The 19,072-nt window shown below is 35.8% G+C and overlaps 2 protein-coding genes across 2 annotated transcripts; one reads left to right on the plus strand and one right to left on the minus strand.

Annotated features, from left to right (window-relative positions):
* Positions 1 to 7,096: 7,096 nt before the first annotated feature.
* LOC149960366 (uncharacterized) lies at positions 7,097 to 10,834 on the plus strand. Its single transcript, XM_090167472.1, has 4 exons — positions 7,097 to 7,903; positions 8,030 to 8,525; positions 8,634 to 10,129; positions 10,799 to 10,834. The coding sequence occupies exons 1-4, from the start codon at positions 7,097 to 7,099 to the stop codon at positions 10,832 to 10,834; spliced, it is 2,835 nt and encodes a 944-aa protein (XP_090023598.1).
* A 7,090-nt stretch (positions 10,835 to 17,924) lies between these two features.
* On the minus strand, positions 17,925 to 18,976 carry LOC149960367 (uncharacterized). The gene is made up of 4 exons (XM_090167474.1): positions 18,946 to 18,976; positions 18,780 to 18,899; positions 18,250 to 18,430; positions 17,925 to 18,177 (listed from the first exon to the last, which is right to left on the minus strand). The coding sequence occupies exons 1-4, from the start codon at positions 18,974 to 18,976 to the stop codon at positions 17,925 to 17,927; spliced, it is 585 nt and encodes a 194-aa protein (XP_090023600.1).
* Positions 18,977 to 19,072: the final 96 nt, after the last annotated feature.

The following is a 19,072-nucleotide window of genomic DNA, read 5'->3' on the forward strand; positions in this document are numbered from 1 at the left end:
ATTGTTTCAAATTAACCTATGGTGTACTTAAAACTAAGCTAATCGCTACCTCCACACTGGTATCTTAGCCAGAATAATATAATTTATTCACCCAACTTTGAAAGAAAAACCAAGAAATATTCACCACACCCCTTTGGTGTACTTAAAACTAAGCTAATCGCTACCTCCACTCTGGTATCTTAGCCAGAAAAATATAATTTATTCACCCAACTTTGAAAAAAAAACAAAGAATTATTCACCACACCCGTTTGGTGTACTTAAATCTAACAGTCACTACCTGCACTTAGCTAAAATAAAAATTACCCCACCCCCCAAATTACATTGATAATAGATTTTAGTTTATCTATATGAATTAAGAAAACTATACAAAATTTCTTAAACCTAGAAATTTTATAAAAATTATAGGTGTATATCATTAAGAAAACTAAAATCCAGTTTCTTAAATAATACGTACTTACTGCACATGAAAGATAGTTAGAGAAATTAAAGACAAATATGCAAACAATAATGTAAAATCTACATTTAAAAAAGGGAAAATAAAAATAATTAAATTTTATCTTAGCTACAAAAATGGTGGTAAGCCATTCTGCTTTGAAGAATAACAATTTTTTTTAGTAATTTCAATAAAAATATTTACCCTCTTGTAAATGTAGATTATTATTATTGTTATATTAGCACTAAAAGCAAGGAGCTCACATGAAATATGGCTTTTCTAATAATAGGCCTTAGTTCAAATTACTTACCGCCACAGTCCTACCAGCTATCACCACTGTCCCAGCACACTTTGTAAGGAGTATAGCCATTATAAATTTCAGTCAGATTAATATAAAAAATATTTTAAAATAAAATCACAATAATTACCTAAATTTGAAATAGTTAAAGCGACTTTAAACTTTCTGGTTTTAACTTTTAACCGCACAGCAAATTCCAACGTGCTACGTCACGTGTTTAAACTTTTTTCAGTGTTGCCAAAGTTTGAGGAGCGAAAATCCCACAGCACAGGATCAAAATTTCAGACTAACGGGCCAAATGAACTTTTTGGCCCCAAATAACCCCCAAAAAGTTTTTAGCCACGCCCCCTCGTAAAACTCACTAGAAAATATTTGGCACGTTTTCACTATTTTATATTTTCGTAGGCTAGACCAGGAAAAGTTAAGTTAAATAATTATTCAAAAATATCAAATTCTGATGGCCATATTAAATACACAAAAAGATAAACTATATATTTCCCTCAGAAACTGTTAAAACCTTTTTAAGGTAAAAAATCCCACACTTTTTGCAACACTGCTAACGATAAAACTTCTCCCATAGAAATCGGAATAATTTATCCACGAGTAGTTTTGCCAGATTATGAGATTTCCATGGCTGCGCCAGCTCGATTTGTTAACTTTTTATCTTGTTCAAAATGTATTCTAATTGATATTTTTAAGTGGTGTTCCCCGAGCCAATTAGAGTTATGTTACTTAAAAGAGTACAAAATTTTAAAATAGACAAGATTGCAGCCCTAACTATTAAGTTGATCTCAAAAATTGAACGAAAAAACTTTCGCCACTACACACACAAAAAGGGTTCAAATTTATTTTTGATTTGAGGAAAAGAATGGGGATGTTAACTAATGATGTACCCGCTAGGTTCGTGACCGAGGTAGAGGTCCTCTAAGCGGACGACGCGTTATTTTATATGCCGAAATTATCCGTCGTCTGCTTAGAGGACCGCTAACTCGGTCACGAACCTAGCGGGAACATCATTAGTTAGCATCCCCATTCTGTCAAAATCACATATGGAAAAAATTAGAGGGACTATTAAATACGGGAAGATTGAAAACTAGTTTTGACCCCCTCCCCACCGCACTTTACACGTGCATAAATCGGCTGCGTTCAGCGAGAATCCGATCCGTACCGCTCGGTTCGTTAGAAAACCGAACCGGCAAAGTACCGGACCGGTACCGTAACTTTTCTTCATTGAACGACTTGTAACTTTGCGGTTAAGATTAAAAGGGCACCGATAAATTTTGCCAATATCCGATAACTTTTTAAAATCTCAGGGGGTCATTGGACATTTGTCTGATAGCTTTTTAATAAAATGGGACTCTTTTTTTATACAAAATAAAAATATTAACAATTATTTTACAAGAAATATGAGAAAATACCGAATTGCTGAAGCTGATATAAGACTATAGTCTTATTGTCAGTCAACCTTATCTGTGAGTCTGTGGGATTTAGAGATCGCTTTTCTCTAATGTGTGATATTTTTGAAATTGTATTCCTTATTTCTGTCTCAAGTCACGGATTTAAAATTTTTAAATAAGGGCCCTTTTGATATCCCGCGGAGGGGGGGGGGGGATTTGTCGTTACGCCCACTGTTCAAATCCCAGCAACTGGTGGATAAGTCTCTACGGAAATTAAAATATTCCTGAAGCCCCATTCAACATCCTAGTGACTTTATATCGCTGCCCAAGCGGAAAGAGGCTTCAGTATTATGACTTTTATTTTGTATGTTGCTTCCAGTTCCATAACTGGTTTTCAGTCAGAAAAATCTATTTCACAGTGGTACAAAGGAAAAGGAAGAAGACTTAGCTGTAAAAATTATTTCCTATATTTATATTATCTGAAAAAGCTGAGCTACGCTGAGAAAAAAGGGGATATATAGGTACACCTGGGCATTTTACTGCGGCTAAGAAGGGACAGGTATTAGTGAGGATGGTATTAATTTCAAACGCCCTAACTGACATCGTACCTTATGACATCTTATTTAGGGTCATTGTACGAAGGGACATTGCCCTTAGTAGAAACGTACCTAGTGGTATCGCCATAAATGGCATATAGTACCTGGTGGCCTTGCCCTAAGTGGAATTGTACCTAGTGGCATCGCCGTAAGAGGAATTGTACCTTATCTGGTACTGAAGTCTGGTGTGTGTCCCTTCGTACAATGTCCCTAAATAAGATGTCATTAGGTACGATGTCAGTTAGGGCGTTTGCAATTAATACCATCCTCACTAATACCTGTCCCTTCTTAGCCGCAGTAAAATGCCCAGGTGTACCTATATATCCCCTTTTTTCTCAGCGTAGCTGAGCTTTTTCTGATAATATCTGACCCTTCTTCTGAACTGAGGAATAAAATAAAATTTCAGGACCGTTGTACTTGATTTTAAAATAAACAATAATTAAGAGGAATGAAGATTAAAAATTGCAAAAACCACTTCTTGTACAATAAAAGCTTTATTTAAATCTTTAAATTTTTTTCAAAACTTTAAAATTTGGACGACTAGTTTCGCCACCATTCGGGGGCTTCGTCAGGTACCAAGAAAATGTTTTAACATGGTCTCTTTTATTCTCCAGTCCCCACAGTCGCATGGGTTAGACAAATATACAGCACTATTCGACAGCTGCTTTAAATTGTATACCAATTCCAGCAATGTAGCAGCACAAAACCTTTTCTGTCTTAGTAGATGAATATTTGGCAGTAATTGAACAGTGCATTATCTGATTTGAAATAAACTGGTCTCCAGCCACTTGCTATGAAAGAGGTACGCCACTACTCCGACCAAGAGAATGTTTTTACAAGGTCTCTTTTATTCTTCGGTCCCCACAGCGTGGGTAAGACAGTCTCAGATAATCTGTACACCGAGTTCGAGCATTTCGCACTGTTAAAGGTACATATTTTCAAGAGATCGTGAGTTCCATTTAGCACTGTCAAAGGTACGGCAGTGTACACCTAGCTCGCAGAGTGTCTTACCCCTCGCCCCACAGTCACATGGGTTAGACAAATATAAGGCGCTAGTCCAATGACACCTGCTTTGCATTATATATCCATTCCAGTAATGTCGCAGTAGAAAACCTTTCCCTGTCTTGATTTGGCCAATAGTATCAAGTAGATGAATATTTGCCAGTAATTGAACAGTGCATTATCTGATTTGAAATAAACTGGTCTCCAGCCACTTGCTATGAAAGAGGTACGCCACTACTCCGACCAAGAGAATGTGTTTACAAGGTCTCTTTTATTCTCCGGTCCCCACAGTCGCATGGGTTAGACAAATATACAGCACTAGTCCAATGACAGCTGCTTTACATTGTATACCAATTCCAGTAATGTAGCAGCACGAAACCTTTACTGACTTAGTAGATGAATATTTGGCAGTAATTGAACATCGAATTATCGAGGAATGAATGATTTGAAATAAACTGGTATCCAGCCACTTGATATCAAAGAATTATGCCACTACTCCCATCAAGAAAATGTTTTTAAGATCTTTCATATTCTTCAGTCCCCACACACTGAGAGAAAAAATCCCTGTTCAAATTACATTAAAGTGTTGGAAGCAGGGGATGCCAAAACGTTTCTGTAAATATAACAGCTTATTCCGTATTATAATATAAGTATTTTTATGTTAATTTAACATGATAAAATAGCTGTAAATAACACAGTAATAAAGTCTGTCAAATCAACATGAATAACAGTCTGGAGTACGTGAACCTCATACGTAATTTTATTGGCATATTAAAGTTGGTTTTACACATCCGTCGGTAGAAAATCCTTTTTACATCTCAGTTAATTCGATTAGTAGCAAATAATTAATTCAACAAACAATATTGTAGAAAATACACAAACACTTTTAGTCAATTTTACTAATATGAAACTGAATTTTTGACGTGATAGCAAGGGGAGAAAAGTGAATATGCAGGGCCGATCTCACATTTACATATAATTAAAAGGTTATGCGAACAGGCAATTCGATAAACTCCGGGGCTAAACGGGTCAAATCCCTCAAACAGACCCAATAATGCACAATTATTTCTTTTGTTTTCCAAAGTTAGGCTATGTTCAATTGCTTTTGGTTAGTAGTTATTAAAGTTTCACGCGTAAGGTTGATTTCTAGTACATAGCTAAGGTAGTCTACGTCAAGTGACTATATTCCAAAATATAGCACGAAATTACTGATACAAAGCTATTTCACTAGCAAAAATGATTTTGTTTAAAAATAACAATAAAATCAGAAGATTTTAAACAAAAATTTACATGTTTTACGAGGCAACTGCCTCTCTATAACCTAAAGTAAATAATCACGTAAGTAGTATTTACCGAATTGTTTATTGCTGTAAATCAATTCGACAAATGACAAAATATTAAAGCGCTCGCTCTTTTCTGAAAGAAACACTCGCTTAAGTTGTATAAAATATATCACGGTTTTTATATTTGTTGATTTTTCTTATTTATTTCGTAAATTTCGTATAATTAATTAATATTTAATTAAAACCATTTGAGGCTATAACCACAAAACATACCATGACTCTATCATTAATAGATTTCAAAATAGAGCTACAACGGTTGCTGGTCCTGGAGAATGTTCCTGACAAATTCTGGATTTGGAAAAAACCTTGTAAAGTGGAGATAGCATAGTAGGAGTTATCGTTATTCAAAAATCCTTTAATAACCAAAATTGAATTATCTTTAGGAATATTAGCACTTGCAGATTTAGGCACTCTAGCCTTGGAGAGACCAGCTTCATTGCATACAACAGCTTCAATACCCAAATCCATTTCATTCCCAGTCTGATACGGGTAAACTTGTTTTTGCTGATCTTTTTAGATTAAAGGTTATTTGTGGTAAATCAAGCCTAAACTCAATTCTTAGGCGATTATACTCAACTACTGCTTTACCATCAGGATATATTTTAGACGCATCAAAATCAAGCAAATGAAGGCCATCCAAAGATGTGACTCTCGAAAGAGCAACGTATGCCATCCCACTTTGAAAGACGCTTGGTCCTATATTTATCAACGCACATTCCACACTCATACCTTGACACTTATGTATAGTAACCCCATAAGCCAAAACCACTAGAAATTGACTTCTTGAAACATAAAGGTTTGTTATAATTTCAAACTTACTACAATCTTCCATGTTGCTTACTAACTGCGACCATGGTCAACGGGGCCCGAGCGCGCCGCTTGGTGGTGCCGCCATGTGTCGACAGCCCAAGAGTCACACAAACTGATTGGTGGAGACCCGAACCAAGGCGGACGCTTTCCAAAGGCAAACGTAACGCCAGAGGCTGCGTTCAATTAGCTATTTAGAGTACCATAAAGCCTTCTAGCGGCCATCGTCAGAAGCTCACGTAGCTACTGGATTGCCGTCCGCAAACTCACTAAACCTCTACAAGACTGGAGGTAGACGACTATAGCAGACGAAAATGCAGTACGTAAGCGAACTTCTTGCAGTGGTCGCTAAATGGTTCTATGCTAACCGAAATGGTTAACTCCGGAAAATTAAACTGATCTCTAAAGTGATCGCACTTTCATCAACGACCATCGTGACGTCAAAGGCACCGGTACGCTCCACTCGTCACCTGGTTATAATAAGAAGGTTCGAAGGTTATGCTGCCATATACACCAATTCTAAATTTAAATATTTGGAGATAAAAAAATTCGCCAATGGAAGCATGAAGGATCTGAGGGATGTGATATCAAAGATATTATTTATTTATTTAATAGACACACCTTGAGAAAATTAAGGAAACTTGTTGACTGTCAGAGTTTATTTATTTATTTATTTAATAGACACGAAATAGAAACGAAAATTTAGGAAACTTATGTTAATTTCAAGAGAAAATAACGGTTAAGAACGTGATTAAAGGGGCCGAAAACCTTACATGTACGAGTGTAGTCTAAACGCTTTTATTAACTCTTCACTATACCTAACACTTTGTAATTTCTGACATATAACTTACAACGCCAAAGCTGAGAGATTCACGCATGCGCAATGAATTAAAAAAATGTACTAGCAATTTTTAGTTCCACATCGAGCTATATATATATCGAAGTAGGACTATTGCTATGGGTGGATTGTCGTTAAGTGTTTGTTTGTCGTGGAAAAGCAACAACACGGTAGATGGAGCTGCGAAAAATAAATTTTCATTGGCGGCGCCAGGACTGGAACCCAGATAGCCGCTGGCCGCGTAATCTCTAGTACCGATGAATCTACCAACCGATCCACGCCACTCTGCGCAAATTTACTCGGAACTTCTAGTGGCTTTTAGCGACGCCGGGCGATTTGTCTAATTAATTTGTCGCAACTCCCGTTCGTTTTTCCCGAGGGGATGATCACTCCGTGTAATCGCTCGCCGTCAACCATTCGCTCGCCGTCAACCCTTCACTCGCCGTCAACCATTCGCTCGCCGTCAACTATTCGCTCGCCGTCAACCATTCGCTCGCCGTCAACCATTCGCTCGCCGTCAACCATTCGCTCACCGTCAACCATTCATTCCCCGTCAACCATTCATTCCCCGTCAACCATTCGCTCGCCGTCAACCATTCGCTCGCCGTCAACCATTCACTCGCCGTCAACCATTCGCTCGCCGTCAACCATTCGCTCGCCGTCAACCATTCGCTCGCCGTCAACCATGCATTCCCCGTCAACCATTCGCTCGCCGTCAACCATTCGCTCGCCGTCAACCATTCGCTCGCCGTCAACTATTCGCTCGCCGTCAACCATTCGCTCGCCGTCAACCATTCGCTCGCCGTCAACCATTCATTCCCCGTCAACCATTCGCTCGCCGTCAACCATTCGCTCGCCGTTAACCATTCGCTCGCCGTCAACCATTCGATCGCCGTCAACCATTCACTTGCCGACAACCATTATCCCGCTGTTACTGTCTACATTACCTTCTTCCTCGCTATCACTGTCACCCTCGCCACTTTTATCGCCTTTGCCTTTGGTGCCTCCTGTAGTTGTCTCTCTTCCTCGCGGATTAACTATAGCGCATGTTAATATTCGATCTTTACGAGCTCAATTGCTTTCAACTCATCATTTATTGACTCTTTATGACCTGGATATATTATGCCTTTCGGAAACTTGGCTTGATGACACTGTTCCTGATAATATCTTATCGTATCCTGGATACTTAGTATAACATCATGATAGGCAGGGTAGGCGTGGTGGTGGAGTACTAATTTTTTATAAGGATCATCTTCCACTGTCTACAGTGACCATTCCTACGTCTGATACTGAATTGATGTTTTGCCGCTTACAGCATCCATTTCCCGCCACGATCTACAATGGGGTGACCTACTTTCCGCCTGATGTGGATCCTTCTCGCTTTGATGATCTCTCTCAAACACTTGGTTTAATTCTTGAAAACGAATCCAGTGAAGTTGTGCTTTTGGGAGACGTTAATGTAGATGCTCTTAAACCACTTGGTCGTCGTGGCCGCCTTCTTCGTACTGCAACTGAAGGGCTGAAACAATTAATCACAACGCCGACGCGCACCACACTCACTTCTCGTACTGCTATTGATCATGTGTATGTGACGCATCCGACAAAGATTAAGATGACTACTGTAGTTCCTGTTGGAATTTCAGATCATGACCTTATTATTTGTGTACGCAAAGGCCCTAAAGTTTTAAAGCATTCGAAATTCATTCAATCACGATGCTTTCGTAATTTTGTTCCCGATAAATTTATTGCTAGCCTTTCTACGTTACTCTCTCAACTAAAGCGAGGAATGTTAATTGATGCCGGTTGGACAGGTATTAAAGATTCTATTTAAACTGCCCTAAATGTCAACGCACCTATATTCTCGCGCCGCTGTTCAACTACTGTTCCTAAATGGTTTACTCCACATATTAAACATTTAGCGTACCTTCGTGATCACCACCGTGCTCGCAGATCTCAAGCTAATGCTGAATTTCATGAAATTGAATATAAAAAGCTTCGCAATGCAGTTAAAAATGAGATTAAATTGGCAAAAAGATCGTTCTTAAGTAATGAAATTGTCGATTGTAAAGGGAACTCTCGTTTACTGTGGAAATCCTTAAAGAAACATTTATCTGTACCGCACGTATCCATTTCTCAGCTTGATTTTTCCGGCTTAATAATTACTCACCCCCACGACATCGCAAATACCCTTAATTCTCACTTTACTAAAAACTCACCGGTTGATCCGGCAATGATTCCCTATGGTCCAGACGTTGAAAATGCATTCCATTTTACTGAAATCCCCTCTCAGGATACTTTTTTGGAATTGAAGTTGTTATCGACCAATAAGGCAACTGGTCCTGATGGAATACCAGCGAAGATACTAAAGGGTGCAGCGACGCTTTTAGTTGATCCTCTAATGGAACTCATAAACCTTAGTTTCAAAACTGGATGTTTACCGACTGATTGGAAAGATGATAAAATCTGTCCTTTTTATAAAGTTAAAGGATGCAAGTCAGACCCTAACAACTATTGTCAACTTGCTGTTTTTCATTCCGTCTCTAAAATACCTGAACGACTTGCTCATAAGCAAGTCTTATCTTTTCTTCTTGATTCTGAACTACTGTACCGCCTGCAGTCTGGATTTCGACCAAAGCATTCCACCATTACCTGTATTGTTAATCTAGTTGAACATATCCTAGATGCTCTCTCACGGGGAAAATTTGTTGGAGTGGTATTCCTGGATATCGCCAAAGCCTTTGACTCGGTTGATCATACCACTCTCCTTTCTACCCTCCGTGGACTTTCATTTTCTACAGATGCGTTAAACTGGATACACTCTTATCTTTTAAATCGAACTCAATCTGTGGTAGTTGATGGTGCTTGGTCGTCTTTGGGTACTATTAATATCGGTGTTCCTCAAGGCAGTGTCCTCGGCCCACTTCTCTTCTCGGCCCATATCAACGACATCCCAGATTACCTTACTAATAGCTTGGCTCACCTATTTGCTGACGACACGGCAACACTCACCATAGCTGATGACCCTTTATCACTAATAACATCTATGGACAATGATGTTTGTAATATTATTGCCGGGTACGATGAAATTAAACTTTCTCTTCAACCTAAGAAATCGACCTTTATGTTATTTGGCTCTAAACTCAAGCTTCGACCATTTGAAAATATACAGTCACTTCCGCGATCTAAAGTCGACCGTGTTGCTCAAATGAAATACCTTGGCATTCAATTGGATGAGGGTCTTTCATGGTCTAATCATGTGGATTATCTTTCAACCAAAGTTAATCGGAGGCTATGGTGCATTCGTTCCTTGAAGCCCTTCTTTAATGTACCCCTTTTGAACTTGATTTTTAAAACGATGGTCAAGCCGTTATTTGACTACGGCGATATACTATATCATTCAGCCTCTGTTGCTAATGTAAATTTAATGAAATATAAGATTAATATAATTTATAAATATTTAATGAAATATAAGATTAATATAATTTATAAATATTTAATGAAATATAAGATTAATATAATTTATAAATATTTAATTAAATATAAGATTAATATAATTTATAAATATTTAATTAAATGTAAGATTAATATAATTTATAAATATTTAATTAAATATAAGATTAATATAATTTATAAATATTTAATTAAATATAAGTTTAATATAATTTATAAATATTTAATTAAATATAGGATTAATATAATTTATAAATATTTAATTACTTATAAGATTAATATAATTTATAAATATTTAATTAAATATAAGATTAATATAATTTATAAATATTTAATGAAATATAAGATTAATATAATTTATAAATATTTAATGAAATATAAGATTAATATAATTTAAAAATATTTAATTAAATATAAGATTAATATAATTTATAAATATTTAATTAAATATAAGATTAATATAATTTATAAATATTTAATTAAATAAAAGATTAATATAATTTATAAATATTCAATTAAATATAAGATTAAAATAATTTATAAATATTTAATTAAATATAAGATTAAAATAATTTATAAATATTTAAAATGATGTAGAATAAATTATAGTACCTAACGTTATAACTTCGTAAAGGACATTCGCCAAAGCGGTTTTCGTAAAACACCATAGTTTAACAAGCGTCGGTGGCTCAGTGATTAGAGTATATCTCTTGCACGCAGCAAACCCGGGTTCGATTCCCGGCCGGCGCCAAGAAATCGCAAATTGATACTTAGACGAATACCGTGAACAATAGGTGAAAACCCTGCCATCGGAGGTTGTATAACACTCAGCACTCGGTCCGTCTCGAAAGTCAATAAGAAGAAGTTGAAGAGAAAACGCTCGTACAAACACAACACAAACAAAACAGACTCAACAACCACAACCGGCATAACACAAACTCGACATTCACACCCTACACATAAACATTACAATAACGAAATATTTAATCAAACTGAATTAAAACTATCACGACGGTGAGCGTTAACGAAAAAAACCATCCAAACGAAACCCAACCGCAAATTAATCCGTTAACGCTCACCGTCGCTTTGCCACCCCTTCGACCGTCCTAGCAACTGCGAACGCAGAGATTTCGGGAAACTGCGTACGCAATGATTAACCTTTGCACAGACAGACAGACAGACAGACTCAAAGACACGGTGATTGTATAAACCCTTCTAGGGGACTCTTTCACCTCGGAGAGGTAAAAATATCTAGAAAAGGCAATTGGTTATCGATTTCAGTTTCAAACATCCATTGAATTTTGTTATTAATGGAATTAAGGTATAATATAAAAACATCTAAATCCGCTAAACTATGTTCCCATTTTGAACGAACGTCACTTACATAGCGTTGCCGAAAATTATTTTAAAGGGGCTATTATCTAAAGCTTCGATTTCAAAATCATTCATAAAAAGAAAACGGAGACAAGCTCGAACCCATCGCCAGACCATCATTTTGAACGAAAATTTCCCCATTTAGTACAATAAGGAATTATACGCGGCAATACGCGTAAGATTTATAATATCTATAATCTCGAGAACATTTAAGTTGACCGATCGAAGCCTTGACTCAAAAATGTCAATGGCTTCGTTTACTGGAACCGATGTAAATAAGGAAATGACATCGAACGACACAAGTAATTCACCCGCATTATCATCCGATTGTTGCAGTTTTGTGAACAGTTCACTAGATTTTTTGACGGTATGTTGATGTTGAGCGGTTAAATACCCAAAAGCGTTTGAAATATACTTTGCAATTAGTTCCGTCGATGTATTAAGATTCGGAACAATAGGTCTAAATTTTAGTTCTTCTTTGTGAATTTTAGGAGAAAGGTTAAATCTTGGAGCGATGTAGGTTGAAGGTACAAGTTTTTCCTTTTCTCCGTCAGTTAGGAAATTACAGTCTTCAACAACACTTATTACTTTATTGTGAAAACTGTGAGTTGGATCTTTATTAAATTTAAAACTTAGTAATACCTAGTATAATTTTTCTACATTGGTGCTGTACACTTGGTAAAAACCTTAATGCATTTTCTTAAAATCAAAACGCGGTTTACGGGTGGCAATTAATTGTGGTTGCCATTTCAATTACGTTTATTTTAACTATGTTCTGGTATATACATACAGCGTTGGTCAACAGATGGCGATGGTAAGAAAAGAATCAGTTTAAAATAATATGCGCTAGCCTCGTAAATTGCACATGAGTGTCAAAGAAAAAACCTAAAATACATCCGAATGTATTTGGTCTTAAAACTATTTAATATATTTCCCAATTTAATATTTCTGGCACCACGTCAACTCTTCAGGGAGCATCTGTTGAAGCTTCGTGTTGTATCACATTTCACAAAGAGTTCAGTAAAATTTAGACTTATAGTTTTGCGACTACATTTTGTTATAATTATATTATTTCTGTACCACCAAAAATGCTAGAAGCATTCTCAATACAATTTTGTAGAGAGATCAGCTTTTTTTTATTATTACTCACGTCCAAAAATGTAGTGTGATACTGTTGTCAGTACTAACTCGCAATTCCTGTGTCAACTCTTGACTAATTAACGGTGGAGTATAGCTTGATTATAGCTCCTATTTCTTAGAAACTATGGTAGAACGGAGATGAACACCAACAAATTATCCAATTGAATAATCAACTCTCTGGAATATTCACCTGTTTTCTTACTAGCCATTGTTATAAGAAATATCTCAAAAACATTTAGTTGAAAGACCATCGATCTAGAACCCTTAAATTTATTAGAATATTTCAGAAGACATGACCTAAACTATTTGAAAATAACTGTACAATAATTTATCTTCCAATGTTAACTGTATTTATTCACCATTTCCGAACTTATTCGTGTTATCCACAGACGACGAGGGTCTATAATAATTGTCTCTAAACATAATAAAACCTAAAGATTAAGAAAGTGAAATTAGCTTGCCTCCCGCGGATTAGTTTTCGCCCTTCTGTGCCTTGCTTCTTTTCCTAGCCTTAAAGTTTGACTGTTTATGAACCATGTTCATTCGACTGATTTAACACAAACCATTGTAATAAAATTTTAACCGTATCTTTGTTATTATTGTTGATATATTTTCATTGAAGCCCACGAAGGCCACTGTTTTTTGTATAAAATATGATTCTTACTTAACATAAATTAGTGTACGGAGTTATTTTTTTCAGTCGGGGTTTAGTTCTGGATCACCTGACCCTGACTTTTAACCTGTTTTTCGCAGACTGATATTTATTGCAGTTGTTTAGCCTTGGCACTTAACTTTTAAGAAACTCATTCCTCGCAGCAGCATTTTCGGTTAGCAACGACCACCGTCTGCTGTTTCTATTTCCGAAAATCCGTTTCTTTCTGTGGAAAGGCCCCATCCATACCTTTTTTATATCCGATTTCAACATGTTAAGCTGAAACTTAAAATAAATATTCGCTGAGTTCAAAATATCAAAATATGTACAAGAATACATGATTTATTTCAACGAAGCAGTACCTACCCAAATGTTCACTATTAATGGTTACAATTAAGTGGTGTGTGGTACTTTTTGAATTTGTGATTGTGCATTTCTTTCGTCAAATGAATCAGAATAAAGCACATATTTTCCAAAAACTAAATGGTCTCGAACGATGCAGTTCTTCGTTATATAAAAAAAAGTTTTTAAACAATAGTTTGTTGACACAATATTTAAATGACACTCTCAGATATGAGAAACTGCTTGCTCTAAGAATTAACAAATCTTTGAAAAGAGTCTGTGCTATTGTAAGCAAAGTCTTAGCAAGCCTTTAACATTAAAACGAGAACACCTTTCTCTACAATATCAGCAACTACTCTAATATTTTCCCTCCAAGTGTATTTAAAAATTAAAATAAAAACGATATAAAGTCCAATAGTTTAAACGAAATTAAACCTTTCCAGGTGCCGATCATGATTATTTTACTAAAATATTTTATATTTATTCGACAGAAAAACACCAGAAATACACAACAAATAAAGGTATATCACTTGATATAATGCTTAAATATCAAACTTTTTAGAAAAATCTACATTTAATTAGCGAGTCAGGAAAAAAACACACAAACAACCCAAAAAAATTTCGAGAATACTTGTGACTGGATTGTGACATAAGCAACATTTTAAGATATATATTTTTTTATTTATTCTTTTTGGTTATAAGAAATGTAATTTTTTTATGGGTTTCTAATATCTGTATACAATTTATATTGTTTACATTTAGCACTTGTTGATAATCGCTTTAAGATTAATAGTTATCGTAGGTGATATCCTTTTACCCCGGTTTAAAATTTCGGTGACGGCCAATTAATGTGGTTTTCAAATATTATTATACCGCATATTACAAATTGTATTTCTCAATTTGGTATGTTTTGGGAAATGGTCCCCAATATTTTTTCAATCATAAAGATTGCAATCGCTGAAACAGTGCCGCAGAACCAGATTCGGAAAGCAGGGAACAAGAAATAGCCGGACAGTGGCTCCAACTTTTTGATCATTGTTATTTCATTCAGTAAATATTTTTTGTAAAAATATTTTTCCGCCTGTTTCATTGGTTGTCCTTGATCAGTTTCAGTGTAACGTAAATGTCTATATCACAAAAAGATAATCCATTAATCTATTTATTTTAAATGATTGATTTCGATGGAACTATTTTAGCCTTTTTTGAAAAATCTGCAGGTAGTTGTGGAGTTAAATTTTTCTCCCGAGCAGGACAAATAATTAAATTTAAACAAGATTTGAAACGCAAATCGTTAAGCTATCTTATTTAATGTGCTTGATATATATTTTCATTATTTTTTACCAAAACTTAACTCACGATCCATAATTTTAAATAAAGAGTAATACCACCCTGCTACGCATTGTAACCCGACCACCTAAACAGGGCCGGCGGATCGTGTTAATCTCGGGTGGGTAGTCAGAAGAAGGGGGGGGGGGGATTTATTGGGTTATCCTACATAATAAGATAGGCCTATATAATACTAATTAAGAGAAATTGATAGAGGTAAAAACTACAAAAATTTCGTATTATTCAAATTTATTATTACGTAGTATTAATTGCGCAATGCAAAAACTGTACTGCGCTTTGCATTTTCGGAAATGAACTGATTCAACAATTTTTCCAAATATTTTGACTCGTGATTTCATGTAGCTATTAAAATTCATATGGCTACGTGTAACGATGTTTGAAGGATCTGAGTACTAATATTTAAACTCAATTATATAGAAAGGTAGAGACAACGTTATTAAACGTAGTACTGACAACTGTGGGTACTTTTACTACCCCAATTTGTGGTAGAAGACTTCGTTCCTTAAAATTAGGCACCGATTATTTAAATTACAATTATTTAAAAAATAAATGGAGACTTTATGGCTTTGGTGTCAAATAAGCAGTTTAGGGAGAATCAGTTATTTATTTTTTGAACACTTACATTAGAGCCCACTACTAACCAAATAATCAACTCAATATCATATATGTAATATACATTTAGTATCGTTTACCTTCTAAAATATATAGTGTATGCATATGCACTTATAATTCCTACTTCACAACGGGAGGTCGCTAATAACTATTTTATATAAATGTTTGATACAAAGAGACTAATGACCACAAACATTAACGTTTAAATACAGTTATGAAAATTATGCTTTTGTCATTTTATCTATTTTTAAATTTTGATTTTGATGATTTACTTTAATCTATTTCAATCGGGGCAGTGCCGCGTGCATCGTTTTCAACAGCACCGATATTGAAAGCATGAGATAAAGATAGTGTTGTATTTAACTTCTGCATCACTTCCCGATAGAAGTCAGTCTTTACCGTATTTTCAGAAATAGAAAGGGGATGGACGCGAAGGAAATGAAAAGACTTGTCAAAGGTCTATGCTTAAGTTGTGATTTGCCCTTTTGGGAAGACTGCATTTTACCATTCACGCTTGTCTCATTAGAATTAAAAACTAATATTTAATAACCTATTTTACAAATTTACTTCTGCAGTTTTTATACTGAATGAATTAACTTAATCAAGGAGGGGGTAGGAAAAATACGTAGTCCCTGGAAAATTGTGGAAACCTAGCTATTCTGTGACAATGGCCGTGGCTCTATCCCCATAGTACCGACTTTGATGACATCAATTCCGGGTGGGTAAAATACCCACCCGGAATTTCCCGGGTGGGTACTTCTACCCATTATACCCACATTATCCGCCAGCCCTGCACCTAAATTATTGGCTTAAAAAGTCGCTTGATGAATTAGGTTTATGGTGGTGCCTTGGGTATTAGCCTAGCTGATTTTTTTATCTATTTTATCAACAACGATATAAAGTAACGTCCCTAAAAATATATACTTAAAACATTAAACAAATACCGGTAATTGCAGAGTTCCTTTGAAGCAGATTCGAGAGATCTTGAATACAGAAAGTGAATAAAAGTATGCGCGTACTGTTCCTTTCCCAAATAAAACTTCTTGGTTTTAAAGACCTTTTTATCAAACAACTTCATCAGGTAAGTCGTGAAACTCGAACCGTGAAATATCGCCCCTTTTCCGTCGTAAATGGAATTCAAAACCTCGTCGTTATATTCCTTGAAGTACGCTCCGTAAGAGTTAACAGCGCGCTTTAGATTTGAATATTGTTGATTATCGACCGTCTAAAATAGTTAAGGAATCAAGAAAATAAAATAAAATTATCATTAGTCTGTTAATTGAGGCTCTTTCACACATCTTAAAATAATATCTATGGTCAACATTGATTAACGTTCCCTTCATATTTGTGTATAATGTTCGAGCTTCGTCATGTTGGGTCTCAGAGGCTGACAACGATGGGGTTTTGGCTTTTTTGGAGCTGAATCGTACTCACTACAAAGATGGCTATGGTTGCCAATGTTTAAGAGTGGAATACTTTCCGTGTTTTGGAACGGTCTGATGGTGGGAATTCATCATCTTGCCTTGCGGCTGGGATATTAATACCTTGGTCTTATTAATGTTGAGACGTTTTTGAGTCCCAAAATTTCTGAATCCAGAGCGAAATTTTTCTTTCAATCCTTCTACCTTGAAAAATAGGAGTAACAGCGACTGCGCAACTCCGAAGGTATCACAAGGAGCGGCCATGTTTTCAAATTTAAAAAGGGTGTCCACTAAATAACGAAAAATGATAAATAACTTTTTTTTATTTAAAATTTATATGGGAAATTAATCGTACAGGGGGACATCTACTAATGAAACATTTAATGAATTTAAACCAGATCTACAAGGTCATCTCTATATCCGTAGGATTTGCGGATTTTGTTCCCATTAGAACGTTGTTGCTCGCCATATTTCTAGTTCAAATAACTTCGATTTGACCTAATTTCAAGAATCAGAAGCCGTGTAAGACTACAGTACTGAAATATTCTCGAAATAAATTTGAACGTTGCGTTGAGAAATAATTACTATGAGATGTTTTAAAATCACACTATTGATATTTAATTAAAGTCATTAAATTAAATGTTACTTTTTACATCATATTACGATAGTAGTTCGTCGAAGACTGCCCCCGTCCTTCTATGTTGACAGGTTTTTATACTTATATTTTTACATTTTTTAACATTTATCAAGTTTAATTTTAACCCAACGTTTCAACTATTATTTTTTTAAATACAACAAATTTTAACGATAAGAAAGATAAAAAAATTACCCAAATTTTACACACTCCTAACCATGAACAGATCATGTTCATTTTAAGTAATTTCTAGAGGACACAATAGATTCATGGGTCTTCTAAGTATCGATCCGGAAGGTAAGCGTAATTCGCCGGATCTCACTTGACCATCTCGACCCAGGAACGTTTCTTGAATTCTGGCTATTTTCCACATCAGTCTTGGTTGTCGGTTATCGGAGATTATGACGACATCGCCCTGTTTCAAGGTCGATTTTTTGGTAGTGTTTACCCGATGAGCCGTTCTGAGATCTCGAATGTATTCAGTTTGCCACCTTTTCCAAAATTGGTCCATTAGTCGTTGACGGTATTTCCATCGCTTTGTCATTTGCTGTCGATTAAGTTACTTTTCGGTGTCTTTGAAGATCTTTGAAGGAAGACACGCTAATCGCTGACCAATTAAAAAATGAGCCGGAGACAAGGCAATAGGATCGTCTACGTCGCTGCTGACGAATGTAATAGGACGGGAATTGATAGTGGCCTCCGTTTCAGTTAAGATAGTAAGAATTTCTTCGTATGAGAGCAACGCTTTCCCAAAGATTTTTTTTATTATATTTTGTATAGAGCGTACCATTCTTTCCCAGAAGCCCCCCCACCAGGGGGCTAGCTCCACTATGAATTTCCAAACGATTCCTTTGGAACCAAAAAATTCTTTAATTTCAGTTGACCTGATAGTGCTCCAGAAGATTGACAAGTCCTTTTCGGCTCGTTGAAAAGACCTTTGCATTATCAGAATAGATAATTGTACAAACGCCTCGTCTCGAAATGAAACGGCGAAACGCCAGCAAGTATCGCTTCGTTGACAAGTCTGAAATAAGTTCTAAGTGCAAAGCACGAGTGACTGCACACGTAAATATAACGATATAAGCTTTCTTACGATCTTGACCCTCTTTGTAAATCACTGGACCAGCAAAATCCACTCCTGTTGTTTCAAAGGGTGGAGACTCTATGATTCGATCTCTGGGGAGTTGAGCGGGAATTACTTCCATAGGCTTGGCTTTAAACCTTTTGCAGATTAAACACTCGTTTAAACATCTTCTCACTTGTTGACGTCCCTTCAGGATCCAGTAGCATTCTCTTAATTGGATTAAAGTGTCAGTAGTTCCGGAATGTAGCACTTCTTTATGAAAAATTTAAAATAACTAAATCGGAAAATGGATTATTGTTTGG

Source organism: Leiobunum rupestre, chromosome 2, assembly GCF_980474605.1.
Source record: "Leiobunum rupestre chromosome 2, qqLeiRupe1.1.hap1, whole genome shotgun sequence".
Classification (NCBI taxonomy): domain Eukaryota; kingdom Metazoa; phylum Arthropoda; class Arachnida; order Opiliones; family Sclerosomatidae; genus Leiobunum; species Leiobunum rupestre.